The 18,702-nt window shown below is 34.4% G+C and overlaps 1 protein-coding gene across 8 annotated transcripts in view; it reads right to left on the minus strand.

The window, feature by feature from the left end:
- Positions 1-18,702, minus strand: part of PMS1 (PMS1 homolog 1, mismatch repair system component) — a 141,385-nt gene that overhangs the window by 25,424 nt on the left and 97,259 nt on the right. For all 8 annotated transcript variants that reach the window (XR_007718310.1, XM_050751866.1, XM_050751861.1 and 5 more), the window contains one exon: positions 8,764-8,816. Coding sequence is in view for 7 of the 8 variants with exons in the window: in XM_050751866.1 (XP_050607823.1) it covers positions 8,764-8,816 (53 nt within the window). In the remaining variant the exon portion in view is untranslated. The remainder of the gene's footprint in view (positions 1-8,763; positions 8,817-18,702) is intronic.

The following is an 18,702-nucleotide window of genomic DNA, read 5'->3' on the forward strand; positions in this document are numbered from 1 at the left end:
TCTCTTAAGGCAGATAAAATGTGGCAGTGCTAGGAAAAACATGTTACATTGTAAGGCAGATGATCATCCCTGTATGATGATTGTCAGAAGACAGGACTGGGTAGCAGAGAACAGCTAAGAGATAAATTGGGCTAGGGAACTTGTCAGAAAGCACTGAACAATTAAGAATTTTCCAACAAAATGTGCAGTATTCTCTGCTACTTCTGAATCTGTTTCGTCTTCCTAATCTATCACAATTGCTACCCATTGGGTTTTGGGTGTATGTTTTCATAGAGTGGTTACTTTCTATAATGCTGTACCCAGATTCTAAGAACCTGGAGAAGTTTTAGCAGTTCTTATAACAGTAAGTTTACTGTGTATAGGAATAGTTTGTATTTCATTATAGCTATTCAACTTTTCTACATTAAAAATATTTTTCTCTAAAAAAAGAAAAAGAAAGACAATGTGGCACATACACACCATGGAATACTATGCAGCCATAAAAAAGGATGAATTTGTGTCCTTTGTAGGGACATGGATGCAGCTGGAAACCATCATTCTCAGAAAACTATCGCAAAAACAGAAAACCAAACACCGCATGTTCTCACTCATATGTGGGAATTGAACAATGAGAACACTTGGACACGGGAAGGGGAACATCACACACCAGGGCCTATTGTGGGGGGGGGGGGAGGGATAGCATTAGGAGAGATACTTAATGTAAATAACGAGTTAATGGGTGCAGCACACCAACATGGCACATGTATACATACGTAACAAACCTGCACGTTGTACACATGTACCCTAGAACTTAAAGCATAATAATAATAATAATAATAATAATAAGAGAATCTAAAACTACCTTCACTGCTACAGATTTTTCCCATGACTGTGAGATTCAGACTTCAATGTGTGTGGCAGGTAAGGAAATTATGAACATCAAGCTTGTCCCAACTACACACTTCTAGTTACATCCTTTGTTCAGTCAGCTGTTGAATATGAGGTAAACTGCCTCATTTTCATATCTTTACAATAAAATAATAAAGCTCAAAATATTTCTCTAAGCAGCTTCATACAAATGGAAACATAGGACATTGTACATTTGCAACTAAAGCATCAGCTTCTTAGGAAATACAACTGTAGCTGTCTCTATGGTCCGAAGACTAAAAAATCCAGATATTTTAGAAAAATTAAATTATGAAATAATTGTATTACACATGTCTTACCTTTATCAAAGACTTTAACAAGTTTTCTTTTAGGTAAAAACTTCAGTAATAAATTTATTTATTTGTAAATCTTATTGAATATAGAATTTTAGAATCAAAGGGCCTATTTAATCCCATGCTTCTCTGTTGGATAGAAAAGTGAAGAGATACATAAATATATATTCTCTTAGTGCAATAAATGAAAATAACTATATAGAACTTTGACATATATAATCTTGTTTCATTCCAAATATTCTTGTCAGATGATAACTGGTATTTTTGTCTTCATTTCTTAAGTGAGAAACTAAAGGTCAAAGGAGAGCAATGACTTCCTTAAGGTCACTAAGTGACAAGGGCAGAGTTGGAACCCGGTTCTTTCACTTTAGAGCCAGTATTTTTTGTAATACATAAAAGTATCTCTTTTGTACCATATTTTCTCTCAAGATAGGCTGTGTAAACACAAGGATTAAAGACCGATGTTCATTAACATCAATAACTGCACAAAAATTTGGGAAACAATTGCTTTTCAAATATCTTTCCCAAAAAGTGACTTTAAAAAACAGATTTTTGTCCTCAAAATGATAATGATGATTCCCTAGAAAATCATTTTTGCGTTTCACATTAAGAAATCCAGTAAGGTACCCTTTTCCCATTCTGTGTTAACAGCTTAAATATATTTAGAGACAAAAAGAAACATATAATTTGCCTGTATGACAAAGTATAATTGGCATCATAATTCTGTAAGAACCTGTGTATAATGCTGTCGTGGTGGGAAGACAACTAAAGCAAGAGTAAAGGGATTTTACAAGGGCCTAAACTTGGGTTAATCACTTAAGCACTTTGTGTTTCATCTGCAAAACAGTATTGACCTACGGGATTGCTGTGAGGATTACATAAAAATGTATGTGATGGCAATTTGTAAGGCATCAAGCACTACATAAATATAAGGCAACATAATTATTGATTTGCTCATTCTATTTCCTGATGTAGATACTAACTGCTACTCATCATATGTAACTAAGCTTATTTCAAGTTATACAAACATTATTAAAAGTTGTTCATAAATCAAAGAAAGTAAATTTTGAATAATCTTTTAAACAATCACTCTCGTTTAAAACTTGCAAATTCAAATTTTTACATACAAAAAATGACTATAAAATGCTAAGTTTACTTTCTACAAGTTATACACATAATCAGCAGTAACATGGATGCAGTTGGAGGCCATAATCCTAAACGAATTAGGGCAGGAACAGAAAACCAAATATCACATGTTCTCACTTATAAGTGGGAGCTAAACATTGAGCACACATGGACATAAATTTGGGAACAGTAGACACTGTGGACTACTAGATCAGGGGAAGCAGTGGGGGAACATGGGTTGGAAAACTACTTAATTGGGTACCATATTGTCTACCTGGGTGATGTTATCCATACCCCAAACCTCAGTATCATACAATAGTGCCATGTAACAAACTTGCACATATACCCCCTGTATCTAAAATAAAAGTCAGAATTTAAATAAATAAATAAAGCACATATTTACAGGCAATGTATCATCCCATTTTCCCAAAATGGAATGCTCTAACAGTTTGAATTCACTTAATGTTTACATATGAATGGCATTCAAATATTTACTGAATCTAATGGTGATAACAATGTTCATTGATTCTACAAAAACTAAATATAATAAATAAGGTATACTTAAACTACAGTGAAAAAAATTTAATCCTCAAGATCTTGCCTTGTTCTAAGAATCATCATTATGAATATAAATTACTGTCCAGTATTTTAAAAATAATTGTTATCTAAACTTAGTGGTTAGAAATTTAATTTACAGATTAGGTTTAATATAAGTTAAATACATGGCAATAATTATTTTTCATATTCTTTATATTATTTTGGTTTTTCAACCTGTAATTTGCTACCATAATTAAAATTAACCTAATAACATATTCAGCATTTAAAGTTTTCATACCTCTTAAGAAAAATTATTCAGAAGAATGTGTAGTTATATAAAGCATATAGCTATCTTGCCCATATTTTACTCTCTGATTTTCCATTTATAAATAATTTCTTGATAGCCTGCAATTCAAATTTTTCCTATAGGGAAAATACTAAAAAAAACCCTATTTTAAGATATCCTCTAATACCTATCCTGTTAATCCAAATTACTTCCCTCCTTCTACATCTCCCACTGGCCAGTTTTTTTTTCTCTATAGTTTATCTCATCATCTCTTTAAGAGATTATTAATGAAGACTTACTTTATTTAATGCACTTTAACAGTGAAAGGGGAAGAAAATATATGCCACCAAGCTGTACAGTGAAACCGATAAGCTTCCTTATTTCTACTCTTTCCTATTGGCTAAATTCAAGCAAAAAAAATTAAATCATGAAAAAAAAGAGCACCTATTTGAACAGTGAAGTATACATTTTTTACTTATAGTTCTAAATATGGCTTGACCAAAAAGGAATAATTTCTGAGACCTAATATAGATGGTATTTATATCCTATACATGTTTAACAGCATATTAGCACTCATGTAATACTTTTAATACTGACAGTACATACCAGTTGACATACTGAATCCAAAGCATTAAGGAAAAAATAAGAAAGGAAAAGCTCTATGAGAAATTTCTAATTATGCAACTTAGAAAATATTCCAAAATGATGCATTTAAATTTTTACAAACATCTTTTAAATTAAAAAAGTAGAAATTACCAAGAAGTTCATGGAGGTTTTCTGAATTCATATGTAATTATGACAAACTTCTTGATTCTCATATTAATCCTCTCAAAATGCAAAAAATAAATATTTCTAAGTTTAAGAAACTATAACACTGGAAACAAAAAATAAAGAAGAGACTATGCCTAGCAATAATTCTCAGGAAGGAAAAAACAGGATAATTAAGAACAAGATTTAGCATCTCATCAGATAACTATATACCTTGTGGAGAATACTAAATAAAGATACATAAAATTTTAATAGATGAAGATGAATACAATCTCCTAGGCTTCACAGAAACATAAAGATGAAAATTTTGCCCTATGAGATATTAAAATTTATTACATAGCAATAATCATAAAAAGTATGGTTCTAATAGAATAGACTCATCAATGTTAATAATAAAAATAAATAACAGTAATAACTCTCATTCATTGAGCATTTACCCTGGGCTAATCATTGTGCTAATTGTTGATATATGTGTTTTATTCATATTTATATTTTAATGACTCATGCATAGTACTTATAATAAATTTATGAGTTTATTATGTCCATTTGTCAGGTGAGGAAAGAAAAATGCAAACATACAGTAATTTAGTCAAGCGAATATAGCTAACAGTGGATATACCTGAGTGTACTTAATAATTTAGTATAAGATAAAGGTAGCATTTCAAGTAAATGTGAACTATTTATTAAGTTTGAGGGACAACTGGCTAACATTTTTGGGGAAATAAGGTAGATACCCATGTTACTTCTTGTACCAAATTAATTTCCATATGAATTTTAAAGATTTATGTCAAAATGCAGCCAGGCATGGTGACTCACACCTGTAATCCCAGCACTTTGGGAGGCAGAGGCAGGCAGATCACTTGAGGCCAGGAGTTTGAGACCAGCCTGGGCAACATGATGAAACTAAAAATACAAAAATTAGCCAGGTGTGGTGGCATTTGCCTGTAGTCCCAGCTACTCGGAAGGCTGAGGCAGGAGAATAGCTTAAACCCAGAGGCAGAGGTTGCAGTGAGCCAATATTGCACCACTGCATTCCAGCCTGGGCAACAGAGTGAGACTCCATCTCAGAAAGAAAAAAAAAAAAAAAAGAAGAAGAACACATAAATATCTACTTATGTAATTTTAAATTATGATTATTCTCTTTAGGAAGGACACCAAGAGCAAAAATCATTAAAAAAAAAAAAAAAAAAAAAAAAAAAACAACAACAACCCTCTAATATATCTGATGACATAAAAATCCCAAAACATCTACATGGCAAAATATACCAACATCAAGTTAAATACACATACTAAATTAGTAATTTTTTTTTTCAGAATATAGAGTAGAGTCCTAATAAGAGAAGAGGGGTCAGGCTGACAGGAGCAGGGGAAAGCAAAAAGAGAAAGCAGATAAGCTGTAAGTCTGCCTTTCCTCATGGTCCAGGACAAAGCCCTCCTGTGCAAATAACTCACAATCGTCCTGCAGCTGACTTATCACCAGACCATTGGCTGATAGAAAAATCAAGTTAGCTCACTGCAACCTTGGTGTAATCAGTAGCCTAAATAGCCTTCTCCAGCACAAAGCACAAGTAGCATCCTATAAAATCCCCAGCAAGCCTTTGTCTCCTTGCAGTCAGCTCGTCTTGCCCATTTGCCCATTGCTTCCTTGCAACATATGTTCATACTTTCTCTAATAAACCTGCCTTTCTTTACCTGGAACTGTCTTGGTAAATTCTTTTTACTACCCACATGACATTGGCCCCTGAGAGTTGATACCCACAACATATGGGACAAAGTTTTACCCAATATAGTAGTTCTTACAAATAGTAAAATACCGACACTCTAAACAGAAAAAAAAAGAAATTGGTGAAGACAGAGCACAGCATTCACAAGAAAAATATAATTACTAATTAACATACTAAAATACTTTCATATCCATGAGTAATCAAAGAAATGCATATTAAAATAATACTGAGATATTTTATTTGGATATTTTATTTGCTTGCTGAGCAAAGATAGCTTGTGTTCGCAAAGGTGCAAGAAAATCTCCACTGACCATTAAGAACTATCATTTTTTGGGGGAATACATGCGGTAATATGCAAAACGTCTTCTTGAAAAAGCCACATTCTTTTTTTTTTTTAACCTTTAGGCTCTGTTGGACTTAAAAAAAAGTCTCATTCTTTGGTCTAAAAATTTCACATTTGTGAATTTATCCCAAAGAAACAAACAAATAGGCATCCATTTTTGAAAAATGCATTTCATTATAAACAATTGTTTATAATTTAAAATATTGGAAACAAACTAAATTGCAACAATTCAATACTGTTTTGTTAGCAAATTCATATAATGAAATAATATGCTGCAAGCAAAATGGTGATTCTAGTCCATATTAATGACATGAAAATATATGACTATACTTACTGTTCATGTTTATTGACAAACCAGAAAAGCAATATGCAGACCAGCGTGTTTAATACTATTATAATTTCCATGAATACTATATATGTGCACAGAAAAAAATATTTTTTAAAGGATAGAAATTGTATCTAGGTAGGGATTTAGATTTTTCTTTAAAATTTTCTACCTTTTCTAAAATAAATAGCAACATTTTTGCAATTCACGAATTAATCTAAAAAACTAAATGGAAGGTAAAAAGTAGAGAAAGAAATATAATACTTTTAGAATAACAGAATAAAAAAGAAAGGAGAGGGTAATAGCCAAAGGGGTAATCTACGAGGAAAAAAAAAAGGTAGACAGTAGTGTCATAGACAACAGAGATGAAAAAGGGCAACAGCCAAATAAAGGAAAAAACACACATGTATGTATGTACATTCATACACTGTTTGGGCCATAGGAAAAAAAGTCAAAATTATTACAGAAACAAGTTTGAATCCATTGTCAAAGATCCTCAAGGAGACCATGCAGCAAGAAAGAGTGGAGGCTGAACAACCATTTATTATCCCATTTCTGACAAAATGGTTACCAATTATCTCAATGAAAATAATAACAGAGTGGCTTAGGAAACATTAGAGTTAATATATTCCAAGAAATCTATATAAAAGAGAGGAAATCACATAAAGGTAATACAAAACAGAATTACTAAGCTAGCTGATTCATATGAAAGTACTTTGCAAACTGCTAAGAGTCACAGCAGTGATATTATCACTAAGCTACAAAAACTGTTACTGAGGTTAGCCCAGAACAATAACTAGCTTATAAAACACAAAGAAGAGGGTGCTCAATCTGTTTAGGGAAATCAAGAAAGAATTCTCAATAATATTAATTCTGAGTCTTGTAAGATAAACAGAAGTTTGCTGGGTAGCTCTAGAACTGACATGGTGTAGAGGAGGGATTAAGTAGGTGGAAATTGGAGATGTATATTCTAAAGCAAGGAATGTATACAGAAGCAGGAAAGAACAAGGTTTATTTTAGATAAGTTCAAGCAACTTAGCATGTCGAAGTTCATGTAGAAGATAAAAAAGTATTTGGAAATGAGGCTGAAAATGTGTATGGAGGTCAGACTATAAAGTGTTTGATATATCATACTAAGAAGTTTGACTTTAACAAGGAATACAAGAGTGATTTGATTAGATTTGCATTTGAGAAAGGTTCTTTTGTTGCAATATGGGATATGGACAAGACCTGGGTAGTACTAGAAGAGACTGGTTCGAGGACTTTTAAAATGACTGAGGCCAGAAGTGATTTAGCTTGAATGAGGGCAGTGGCAGTACAGATTGAGAAGAAGAAAGAGGCTCAAAAGCTTTTAAGTAGAACTGACAAGATCATCAGGGAGATGTTAAAATGGTTCCCATGTTCCCAACTTGAGAGCTTGGGTGGACTCTATAATGGTTATTATGAGTATATAGATGCATGTGAACTAAAAGCATATATACACATGCCGAAAGAAGGTATGAGTAGAGAGGCATGTGGGCATACTGGAAAATAAAATGAAAAAGGCAATATACAAAATGCAGTACCAATAATGTATGGATGAGAGAAAAGATGAAAGTAGGTGGGAAATGATGTTTGTGGGGATGCTTTAAAAAAATTGAAGTCTTTATTTTCATTTGAAATCACCAATAAGCTGTACTTAAAATTCAGGCAATGCCTAGCTCTCTAAATGAGTTTACATAAAGGGCTTAGAACGGTGTCTAGTAAATGGTAAGTTTTCAATGGATGTTAGCTATTATGTTATTACCCTGAATCATCCAAAAGCTTTAGTTCCTATTCTCTCACGTTTCTTTTTTTTGAGACAGTGTCTTGTTCTGTAGCCTGGGCTGGCATAATCACAGTTCTCTGCAGCCTCAACCGCTCAGAGCTCAAGCCAAGTGATCTTCTACCTCAGCCTTCTGCGTACACATATGTGCTATCATGTGAGGCTAATTTTTATATTTTCTGTAGAGATGGGGTTTTCACAATGTTGCTCTGGCTAGTCTCAAACTCCTAGGCTTGAGCGATCCACTCTCAGCCTCCCAAAGTGCTGAGACTATAAGTGTGAGCCACTGAGGCCGGCTCTACTCTCACTTTTCTATTTCATTCAATTATAAGTTCTAGAGAGGATTTAGTAAAATGTCTGGGATACACATAACTTCTAAATTATTCAACACTGCTACCCATTCAGAGCATTTTGCTGAAATAAAGATGATTTGTTTATTCAAAACAAAGAGAAGTTGGAATATGATCTTTCATTAATTTGTCCCAAGAAATATATAAAACTTAACCACCCTAAGTAGATATTACAGTGATAGTTTTTCAGATCTACTTTAGAAAGATATTTTATGCCATTGAAAGCTGATGCAAACTATTTCCAAACTAGATTTATAAAAGAAGAATCTAAGAAGAAAGGATAGAGAAATTCAGTAAATTACCAGAGTTGCTTAAAATGGGTCTCCAAAATGTTCTTATTATTGTCTTTGAAGAGCTGTAAAAAATCAGAACAAAAATATTCATATTCTAAAGCAAACTTTATAGAATACATAATATTTTAACTATAGTTAAAAAGGGGCTCTCTTTCATTAGCTTAATAGAAAGTTAACTGTAATTTACAGTATCAAATTATTGTCAATATCTAATAATTAAGATGGTACCTAATTCTAAAACACTGTCATGATGAATAGCTTACCAAAAATTGTATATAACAAGTTATACTTAGGTGCACAGAGACAGACTCTGTGTTTTAAAAATGATTTGCTTTTTAATTGTAAAATTCCTTTAAGAAATAGATAAAAAGAGAAAAGAAATGCAAAGTAATATTTGTTGAGTATCTACCATATCCTAAGCATTGCACTAGTTGCTTCATATTTTCTCTCAGTCTTTACAAACTCTTCAGAGTAAACATTATCCCCATGCAACACAGAGGAAGTACATTCATTGAAAAGTTAACAGTCTACAGTAACACAGCTAGTAATGAATAGAGCTGGAATTCAGTTCTGAAGCTATCCTACCTCAAAGTCCACAGTCTTACATCATATTGTATTATTGATTCTGAAATTCAGGACATATAAGTCTTATATTTGAATAAAAGTTAAAATTAAAATATTAAATATATTTCACTGACATATGTGCTTCTTTTGAACTACCACTTATAGTTTCTGTTTCTTTATCCTTTGGGGAAAGAAAAATGTAATATGAGGACCCATCTTACATGCATATGAAAGTAGGTAATTTTCTCCAAATAGCAAAAATATATCCCTATATTGCCTAAAATTCAATTAATTAGAGCTGATTCAGGGTAATTAATTCCTCTTAAGATCCAAATATTCCAGTCATTCATATTATAGTTTTCTCCCTTTATGACAGAACACATCTTTATATCATTTGCATTGATACAAACCATTTCTACCTGATTCCTGTTCCTTTAACATTTAGCCAAGATCAACTAATTTCAGAAAAGGGGAGGTAATTTGGTAGTTGGGAAGGAACAAATAAGAAATACTCTGGAAATATTTAGGCCCATAGGGAATGCAGGAAAAAGTACAGAGACAAGAATAAGTACAAGGAACCTAGAAAGCCATGACACAAGATAACAAAATGTACATTTTCCCTAGGCAAATATAGGAATATTTGCTGTTATGAAAATCAAGATAAAATTAAATTTAAACCATCTTTTTGTCTATGTACGGCATAAACTCAACATTCTTGTTAAGTTCCATCTTTGTCATCCTCCAAAGTCACTAACACATTTTACCGCAAGTATCAGAACCAGAAAACTGAAAAAATATATATGCTTTAAAATTTTACTAAGTTTGAATTTAAGTTTAGAAACAATATATTTGTATATCTCAAGAAAGTAAAATTCTTCAAGTTCTTCTAAAGAAACTTCTATTAATATACTGAAAGAACACAATGAACGTAAGATGACTAAAAACATACATAAATGAAATTTTAGCAGTATGATTTTTCTTCTTTTTCTTTTTTTTTTGAGACAGGGTCTCACTTTGTTGCCCAGGCTGGAGTGCAGTGGCACGATCTTGGCTCACTGCAACCTCTGCCTCCTCAGTTCAAACGATTCTTATGCCTCAGCCTTTGGAGTAGCTGGGACTACAGGCATGCACCACCATGACTGGTAATAGCACTATGATTTTCTAAACTGATCTCCCATCTCTCTTCTTATTCATTCTGATTCATCTTAAACATGCTTTTAAATTAATATTCCTTATGTATAGTTCTGATTGTGTTATCTTCCTATTCAAAAACATTTAGTTGCTCTTTCCAATGTTGAAAACCTTTAGCCTAATATTCAAGTCCCCTCAAGATTTGGTCCCAAATAAAACATTAATCCTATTTCCCATGATGTTTCTCCTTTGGAGAGCATGGGGATTATGACCAGTATTGGCACATTAATATCTGCAGAGTTGGAACTGGAGAAAAAGAGAGCTAAATAAAATGTTTTATTCAAATATACAAATATTAATAAGACTGCCCTCTGGGTTAGGCTCCAGTAGTACTAGAAGAGACTAGTTCGATTATCGCTAGGTGATAAAGATAAATAGAAGTGAAGCAATGTAAGAAAAATCATAATACTGACATTAATATAAGCACTGAACGAATGGTCAACACAAGTGCTAGGGTATAGGAATTACTTCAATGTTAAAAATAAAAATAGGAGATTTTGGCCAGCTGGAATATCCAGGCATTAGGATTACAAACTAGTGCAGAACCTTATAAAACGCAAGTGGAGGAGAAAATGGTCGAAGAAATTTTGTGGTGATCTTCCTTTCTACTCCCTTTCTTCTTCTCTAATCAGACTGTTTTCTTCCACTTTCTCCTTCCTTTGCTCTTTCATTTGAATGTTTTCTTTTATGTTAATGGTTGTGATCTCATGTTATTTCTTCATTAATTGTAACCAATTGCATGTACTTTTTGTAAATAGTGTTCAAGTCACTTTTTTATTTCAGTCTTTTTTTCTTTCATTACTGTTGTTCTTTCAATTGACTAGAATTAAGCACTGAGAAGTTTTAAATATTTAATAATATTATTTAATATACAAAATTCTATATTTGATTCTAAATATTCTAAATTCTAATTGGTACTTTTTAGTTAAGAAGGTTTTTAAGTATGGCCTTTAAATTTTAAAAATATAAATCACAAACATGAATCCTGATATTTGAAATAAGATATTATGAGAGGCATTTTAAGACACCAAAAACTTTCACATTAAGAAAATGAGACTATTTCAAGCATAAGAAATAATATATTGTTTATATAACATAATATTCATTTTTCTATACATTAACATTTAATATTATATAATCCAATAATGTAGTAACAAATAACAACGCTATATAATACTATATAAGAGGAAAACTAAAAGTGGAAACAGAATTATGTAAATAAAATGTAATTGTCTGATATGGTCATGAGAAGAGAGAGACAAGATGAGGTGATCCGAAAAGAAACCAGTCAGTCTAAAATTGATTAGGTAGTTTCAAGCATTATTGAAACTCAGTGAGTTCAGTGAGCTTTAGTTCTTGTTTCTAACTCAATCATAAATAAGATTTTATTTGAGGATGCCCAAAAGATGTGGATGCCAATTCTACCTGTGGAAGATACAGATAAAATAGAAAAACAACTTCAGATATCCATTCTATCACAAAGGGGCATATCATCAGGGAGATTAAACTGAATGTTACTTCATAAATGTGTTACAAAGAAAATTATTTTAATCTACCCTTAAGCTGCAAAGTACATTTCTCTTTCAAAGATTCTGTGTCTTAAGTATCTGACAGTAGAAGTATTCATTCTGTTCTTCTAAGACATGAATGTCACACTACTTTTTATTTTTAAAAGCAGCATCTAAAGAGATTCTTGGTCTATTACCTAATGTACAAAGGATATAAATTTGACAAACACATTTTCTGAGATAATTGTTTTTATTGAACCCAGATTCTTCCACCAGTGTCCATCCGTAAAATGTGACCTTCCCTAATTGTACTATAATTTATGCAGATAGATGCAAATTGAGTCAACTGTAATGCCTATGATGTCTTGAAAATTTATATATACAGTCATCTCTTGGTATGCCCAGGGGATTAGTTCCAGTACCAATCCACATACCAGATACTAACCCACAGATGCTAAAGTCCCTTATAATAAAATGGCAGAGTATTTGCATATAACATATGTATATACCCCTATACAGTTTAAATCATTCCTATATTACTTATAATGGCTAATACAATGTATACTATGTAGTTTTTATATTTTTTATTTGTATTTTTTATTGTTGTATTGTTACTTTTTACTGCCTTTTTTTTCCCCAAATGTTTTGATTTGCAGTTAGTTGAACTTACAAATGCAGAACCCATGTTTAGAGAGGGCCAGCTGTACATATAAAAGCAAGCACAAGGATGGCTGGCAAGATGGACGAACAGGAACAGCTCCAGTCTGCAGCTCCTAGCAAGATCAACACAGAAGGCAGGTGATTTCTGCATTTCCAACTGAGGTACCTGACTCATTTCATTGGGACTGGTTAGAAAGTGGGTACAGCCTATGGAGGGCGAGCCAAAGCAGGGTGGGGCATTGCCTCACCCGGGAAGCACAAGGGGTCAGGGGGCTCCCTCCCCTAGCCAAAGAAAGCCTTGAGGGATTATGCTGTGAGGAACAGTGCACTCTGGCCCAGATACTATGCTTTTCCCATGGTCTTCACAAACTGCAGATCAGAAGATTCCCTTGTGTGCCTACGTCATCAGGGCCCTGGGTTTCATGCACAAAACTGGGCGGCTGTTTGGGTAGACACCGAGCTAGCTGCAGTTTTTTTTTTTTTTTTTTCGTATCCCCAGTGGTACCTGGAATGCCAACGAGACAGAACCATTCACTCTCCTGGAAAGGGGGCTGAAGCCAGGGAGCCAAGTGGTCTAACTCAGTGGATCCTAGCCCCACAGAGACCAGCAAGCTAAGATCCACTGGTTCGAAATTCCGGCTGCCAGCACAGCAGTCTGAAGTCGACCTGGGACACCTGAACTCGGTGCTGGGAGGGGTGACCACCATTACTGGGACTTGAGTAGGCAATTTTCCTCTCACAGTGTAAACAAAGCCACCAGGAAGTTCGAACTGGGCAGAGCCCACCGCAACTCAGCAAAGCCACTGTAGCCAGATTGCCTCTCTAGATTCTTCCTCTCTGGGCAGGGCATCTCTGAAAGAAAGGCAGCAGCCTCAGTCAGGGGCTTAGAGACATAACTCCCATCTCCCTGGGAGAAGGGGTGGCTCTGGCTGCAGCTTCAGCAGACTTAAACATTCCTGCCTACCAGCTCTGAAGAAAGCAGCAGATCTCCCAGCACAGCACTCGAGCTCTGCTAATGGACAAACTGCCTCCTCAAGTGGGTCTCTGACCCCTGTGCCCCCTGACTAATAGATACCTCCCAGCAGGGATCAACAGACACGTCATACAGGAGAGTTCTGGCTGCAACTGGCAGGTGCCCCTCTGGGACAAAGCTTCCAGAGGAAGGAACAGGCAGAAATTTTTGCTGTTCTGCAATTTTTGCTGTTCTGCAGCCTCTGCTGGTGATACCCATGCAAACAGGGTCTGGAGTGGACCTCCAGCAAATTCCAGCAGACCTGCAGCAGAGGGGCCTGACTGTTAGAAGGAAAACTAACAAACAGAAAGGAATAGCATTAACATCAACAAAAAGGATGTCCACACAGAAACCCCACCCGAAAGTCACCAACATCAAAGACCAAAGGTAGATAAATCTATGAAGATGAGAAAAACCCAGCCCCTTTTGGCTGAAAATTCTAAAACCAAAACACCTCTTCTCCTGCAAAGGATCACAACTCCTTGCAAGCAAGGGAACAAAACTGGACGGAGAATGAGTTTGACAAATTGACAGAAGTAGGTTTCAGAAGGTGGGTAATAACTCCTCTGAGCTAAAGGAGCATGTTCTAATGCAATGCACAGAAGCTAAGAACCTTGAAAAAAGGTTAGAGGAATTGCTAACTAGAAATATCAGTTTAGAGAAGAACATAAAGGACCTCTTCAAGGAGAACTACAAACCACTGCTCAAGGAAATAAGAGAGGACACAAACAAATGGAAAAACATTCCATGCTCATGGACAGGAAGAATCAATATCATGAAAATGGCCATACTGCCCAAAGAAATTTATAGATTCAATGCTATCCCCATCAAGCTACCACTGAGTTTCTTCACAGAATTGGAAAAAAATACTTTAAAGCTCATATGGAACCAAAAAAGAACCTGCATTGCCAAGACAATCCCAAGCCAAAAGAACAAAGCTGGAGGCATCACACTACCTGACTTCAAACTATGCTACAAAGCTACAGTAACCAAAACAGCATGGTACTGTTACCAAAACAGAGATATAGACCAATGGAACAGAACAGAGCCCTCAGCATCTCTTTCTCCACATAGCCTATTTATCTGGCTAGTTTGTACTTTTTATACAATGGCAGACTCAGGGTAGACTGACTTCTTACAAGGTGACTAGCTTCCCCATAGATACCATTTCAAGATAGCCAGGAAGGCTGCAAGGTTTCTATGACTTAGTCTTGGAAGTTGCATAGCATTACACCTGTTATAATCTAATGGGCAAAGTAATCATAAACTAACCCAGATTCAAGGGAGTGGAGGAACAGATCCCACCTCTTCACAAGGGGTATGCCTGTGTGTACAATAAAGAAATGATGGCGGATCCAGCTACCTCATAACATTTTTGAGATATATAAATCTGATTTTCTAAATAAAGAATGATGTCCCAAGAGAAAACATAAACCTGACTTCCCAAAGAGAATAGAGAGCCATAAGCAGATTCATTAATCTGATTATTTTATTTTCAGTACATATCTGCATTAAAAATCTATCTGTATTCTATTTCAGGAATCTAGTGCATCAGGATTATGTGCACTCTTGTTAATCCAAGTGTAATCCCTGAACCAGCAGCATCAGCATCACCAGGGAACTTTCCAGGAATGCAGAATATCAGACTCTACCCCAGACCTACTTAATCAGAGAAGCCCAGAGAGATTTATATGCATATTAAAGTTGGAGTATACTCATATACTAGCATAAACAGAGTATCCTCAAACTCATAATAAAGAAACCTAAAAAACATGAAGTACTGTCCTGTCAACTTTAGGGATGGAGGATCAGACATTTTATTTTGTTTTTAAAGGGGGAATACAGCTAAAACTGAATTGCTTCAGTAGTCTTTGACAATTTAAAAGCTGAATGTGTATGTGTGGCTGGGAATCTTGTTTTCATCTGGGATCAAGAATTATTACTATGTATATGAGGAAGCGTTTCTTCTACAACAGCTATTGACCAAGAAAACTAAGGAGAAAAGACCAAAAAAGAGTGCAAATAACTTCAAAATAGATAACAAGTATCATACATATTTAGTAATGTACATGTAAAAATGTAGATTGTTTTTGCTATTGTTATTAGTGAATTACTTAAATATATTTTTGACAGTACAGCATTACTGTCTTGCAAGTTAAGCTGCTATAATTTACCAGTGTCTCGAGGTAAAATTAAAGCCAGTTTAAAAACAAAAATGCCTTTTTAAAGAAATAACATGAAAACATACCATTTTTTCCCATAAATATGTTCAATCCATTCACAATTTCTTGCCTATTTCTTAATTCATCTTGCATTTCTATCATCTAAATTACAAAACATAACTAAAATACCTATTTAGGTATTTAAGAAATTTAAGAATTTAAGAAAGTTCTTAAATATCAAATAAGTTCAAAATTAAAGATCATTTTAAATTACCAGTCATTATTTTGTCTTATTAAGCATCTGGGTGTAAACGTTAACTAGAAAATTATATTTGAATATTTAAGTTCTTTATAAATTCAAAAAATATTTAATTTAAGGAACAACTAGAAACTTTTAAGTTGGTTTCCAAGAGGGTGCTGCAGACCCATATAGATTAACAATACTACATAAACTCACCAAAACATTTATATTATATTGCTCTTATTTTGTTTCCTCTAGAGGGCAAGGAATGTCTTCTCTCTATATTCTCTGTTCAGTAATACTGAGTGCCGTAATGATAAATATCACTGAATAAACTAAGAAATGTAGCTATAACTAAAGGAGATAGAGATGAAGGAGTTTGTTATAGTGATTTTGTGTCCAACTAAAGCAAAGTGGAGGAAGTCTATCCCTACCAGCTTTAGTTTAAAAGATTTTATGAAAAAGTGAGCTAGTTCAGAGGTATTTAAATGTTTAATAGTAGACATAAGTAAGGGAAAATAGGTTGTTCCAAATCCTGACATTCAGAAAAAAAAAAAAAAATCAGGACGAAACAAAATAACAGAACATTAGAAATGGTTGTGTACTTGGAGATCAAGTTCAGCATCTTAATTTCAGAGATGAAGAAATGGATGTCTATAACAGCATAGTCAGGTTGAGATCTTCTAAGCCCTGGTGTGTTTTTTGTCTGGTAGATTTTAGTAAAAGTCAGTAAGAAATACAGGCTTATAGAAATTGACTTGAGATTGATTGTTAGGGGAACTTTGATACATGAGATAGAGTAGTGGTTCTCCAAGTGTGGCTCCTCGACAAGTAGCAAAAGCCTGGAAACTTACTAGAAGTGAAAATTTTCAATCCCACCCCAGACCATCAAGATTAGGAACTGTGGGCATAGCATCTAACACTCAGTGCTTAATAAGCTCTCCAGGTGATTCTGATGTATGCTCAAAGTTGATAACCACTGGGACAGAATTTTTAATAGCTAGAGAAAATATCTCTACATTAACTTGCAGTGTTTTAAGGAGGAATAAAAATTGTGACCAAAAATCAAGTAAGCAGAGAAAACCTCTGAGAGCAGTTGTGAGAGTCCAATAGTGTGTTGCTAGTGTGGGAAAAAAAAAACCAAATGAACCTTGGGACCCCCAAAATAAGCAAAGGAAAAAGTCAAGCTGAGAATTATAATACGTCAGACAAACCTGCCTCCCATTTTATTCCTAAATAAGACAGCTACAAAGAGTTTTAAAAGTTATGTATCTCCCTCATATTTTGCCCACAAGAAAATTCCTTGTGAGCCTCAAGATCTTTACCCTGAAACAGTTCTGCTGAATTTCACCCTGGCAATGGAAACTGAAAGCTTATCCTCACAGGTTTCAGACAGAAAGTCATCCTTCTGCTCACCTGAGACAAATGCCTGATTGCTTCTTCTGCCCTACTGTTTATATAAAAATGGAGATTCACTGAGCCAGATTAAATTGTGTATTCAATGAAAGGCTGATCAAGGACTCAAAAGACTGCAACCTTTGTCTCTTGTCTACCTATGACCTGGAGGCCCCTTGCTTCAAGTTGTCCTGCCTTTCTGGACTGAACCAATGTACATCTTACGCATATTGATTGATGTCTCATGTCTCCCTAAAATGTATGAAAGCAAGCTGTACCCTCACCACTTTTGGGCACATGTCGTAAGGACCTTCTGAGGCTGTGTCACAAGCGTGTCGTTAACCTAGGCAAAATAAACTTTCTAAATTGAGATACGTTCTCAGATACTTTTGGGTTCATACTAGTTATTACTGGAAACAGTGAAGAAGGCTTTAAAAATAAAACTGATCAAGTTTAGGTGAGATTAAATGAAAGCTCTAGAATAAAGTTGTGAACTCCAAAAATCTGAGACAGGTCTCAGTTAATTTAGAAAGAATGTCACTTTCTGACAGGCCCAGGAGCCCCAAGTTTATGTTGGAACCTCAAAGAGGAATTCATCCAGCTCATAGGTATTTGATGGTACAAATCCATGGCTGGGCTTGGCTTTAAAAAAATTTTATCTGAGATTCCTTCTATGAAACAAAGTTCCATCAAAGCCAATTTAAAAGCCTACGTAAAAACAAATAATTATTCTTGCTGCACTGTATACAAATAATCAGAACAAGTATAATAAAGCAAACTCAGTTCTACCATGATTTGTCTTTAATAAAAATGGGAAACAGGAGAAAAATTATGTTTCAAAAACTACAGTACACCTGTTGTTAGATTCTAGTCTTGCCTAATGTTTTTCAACTTTTATTATTTTCTACAATTTGGACAGATTTTTCTATTTTGCAGGCTACAAGACTACAAAATAATGTTTTCAATTTTTTTCCTTCTTTCTCCCCATTTTTCCTAATTTGCAGTCACTGCAAACTAAGCTGTGCTTTCGTAAAGCCCTGCAAAGTGAAGCTAGACAACTTAAACTTCAGAAGAAAATAACAGCAACCTACTTACAAACATAAGCCACTTTCATACCTGCCTACAGATGTATGGACTTCAGAGTAATGTGGCCTATACAGATTTTCCAGGATTGTTCTTTTGTTTATTGTTTTTCTGCCTTCCTCCCCTTCTTTT

Source organism: Macaca thibetana, chromosome 12 (genome assembly GCF_024542745.1).
Source record: "Macaca thibetana thibetana isolate TM-01 chromosome 12, ASM2454274v1, whole genome shotgun sequence".
Taxonomy (NCBI): domain Eukaryota; kingdom Metazoa; phylum Chordata; class Mammalia; order Primates; family Cercopithecidae; genus Macaca; species Macaca thibetana.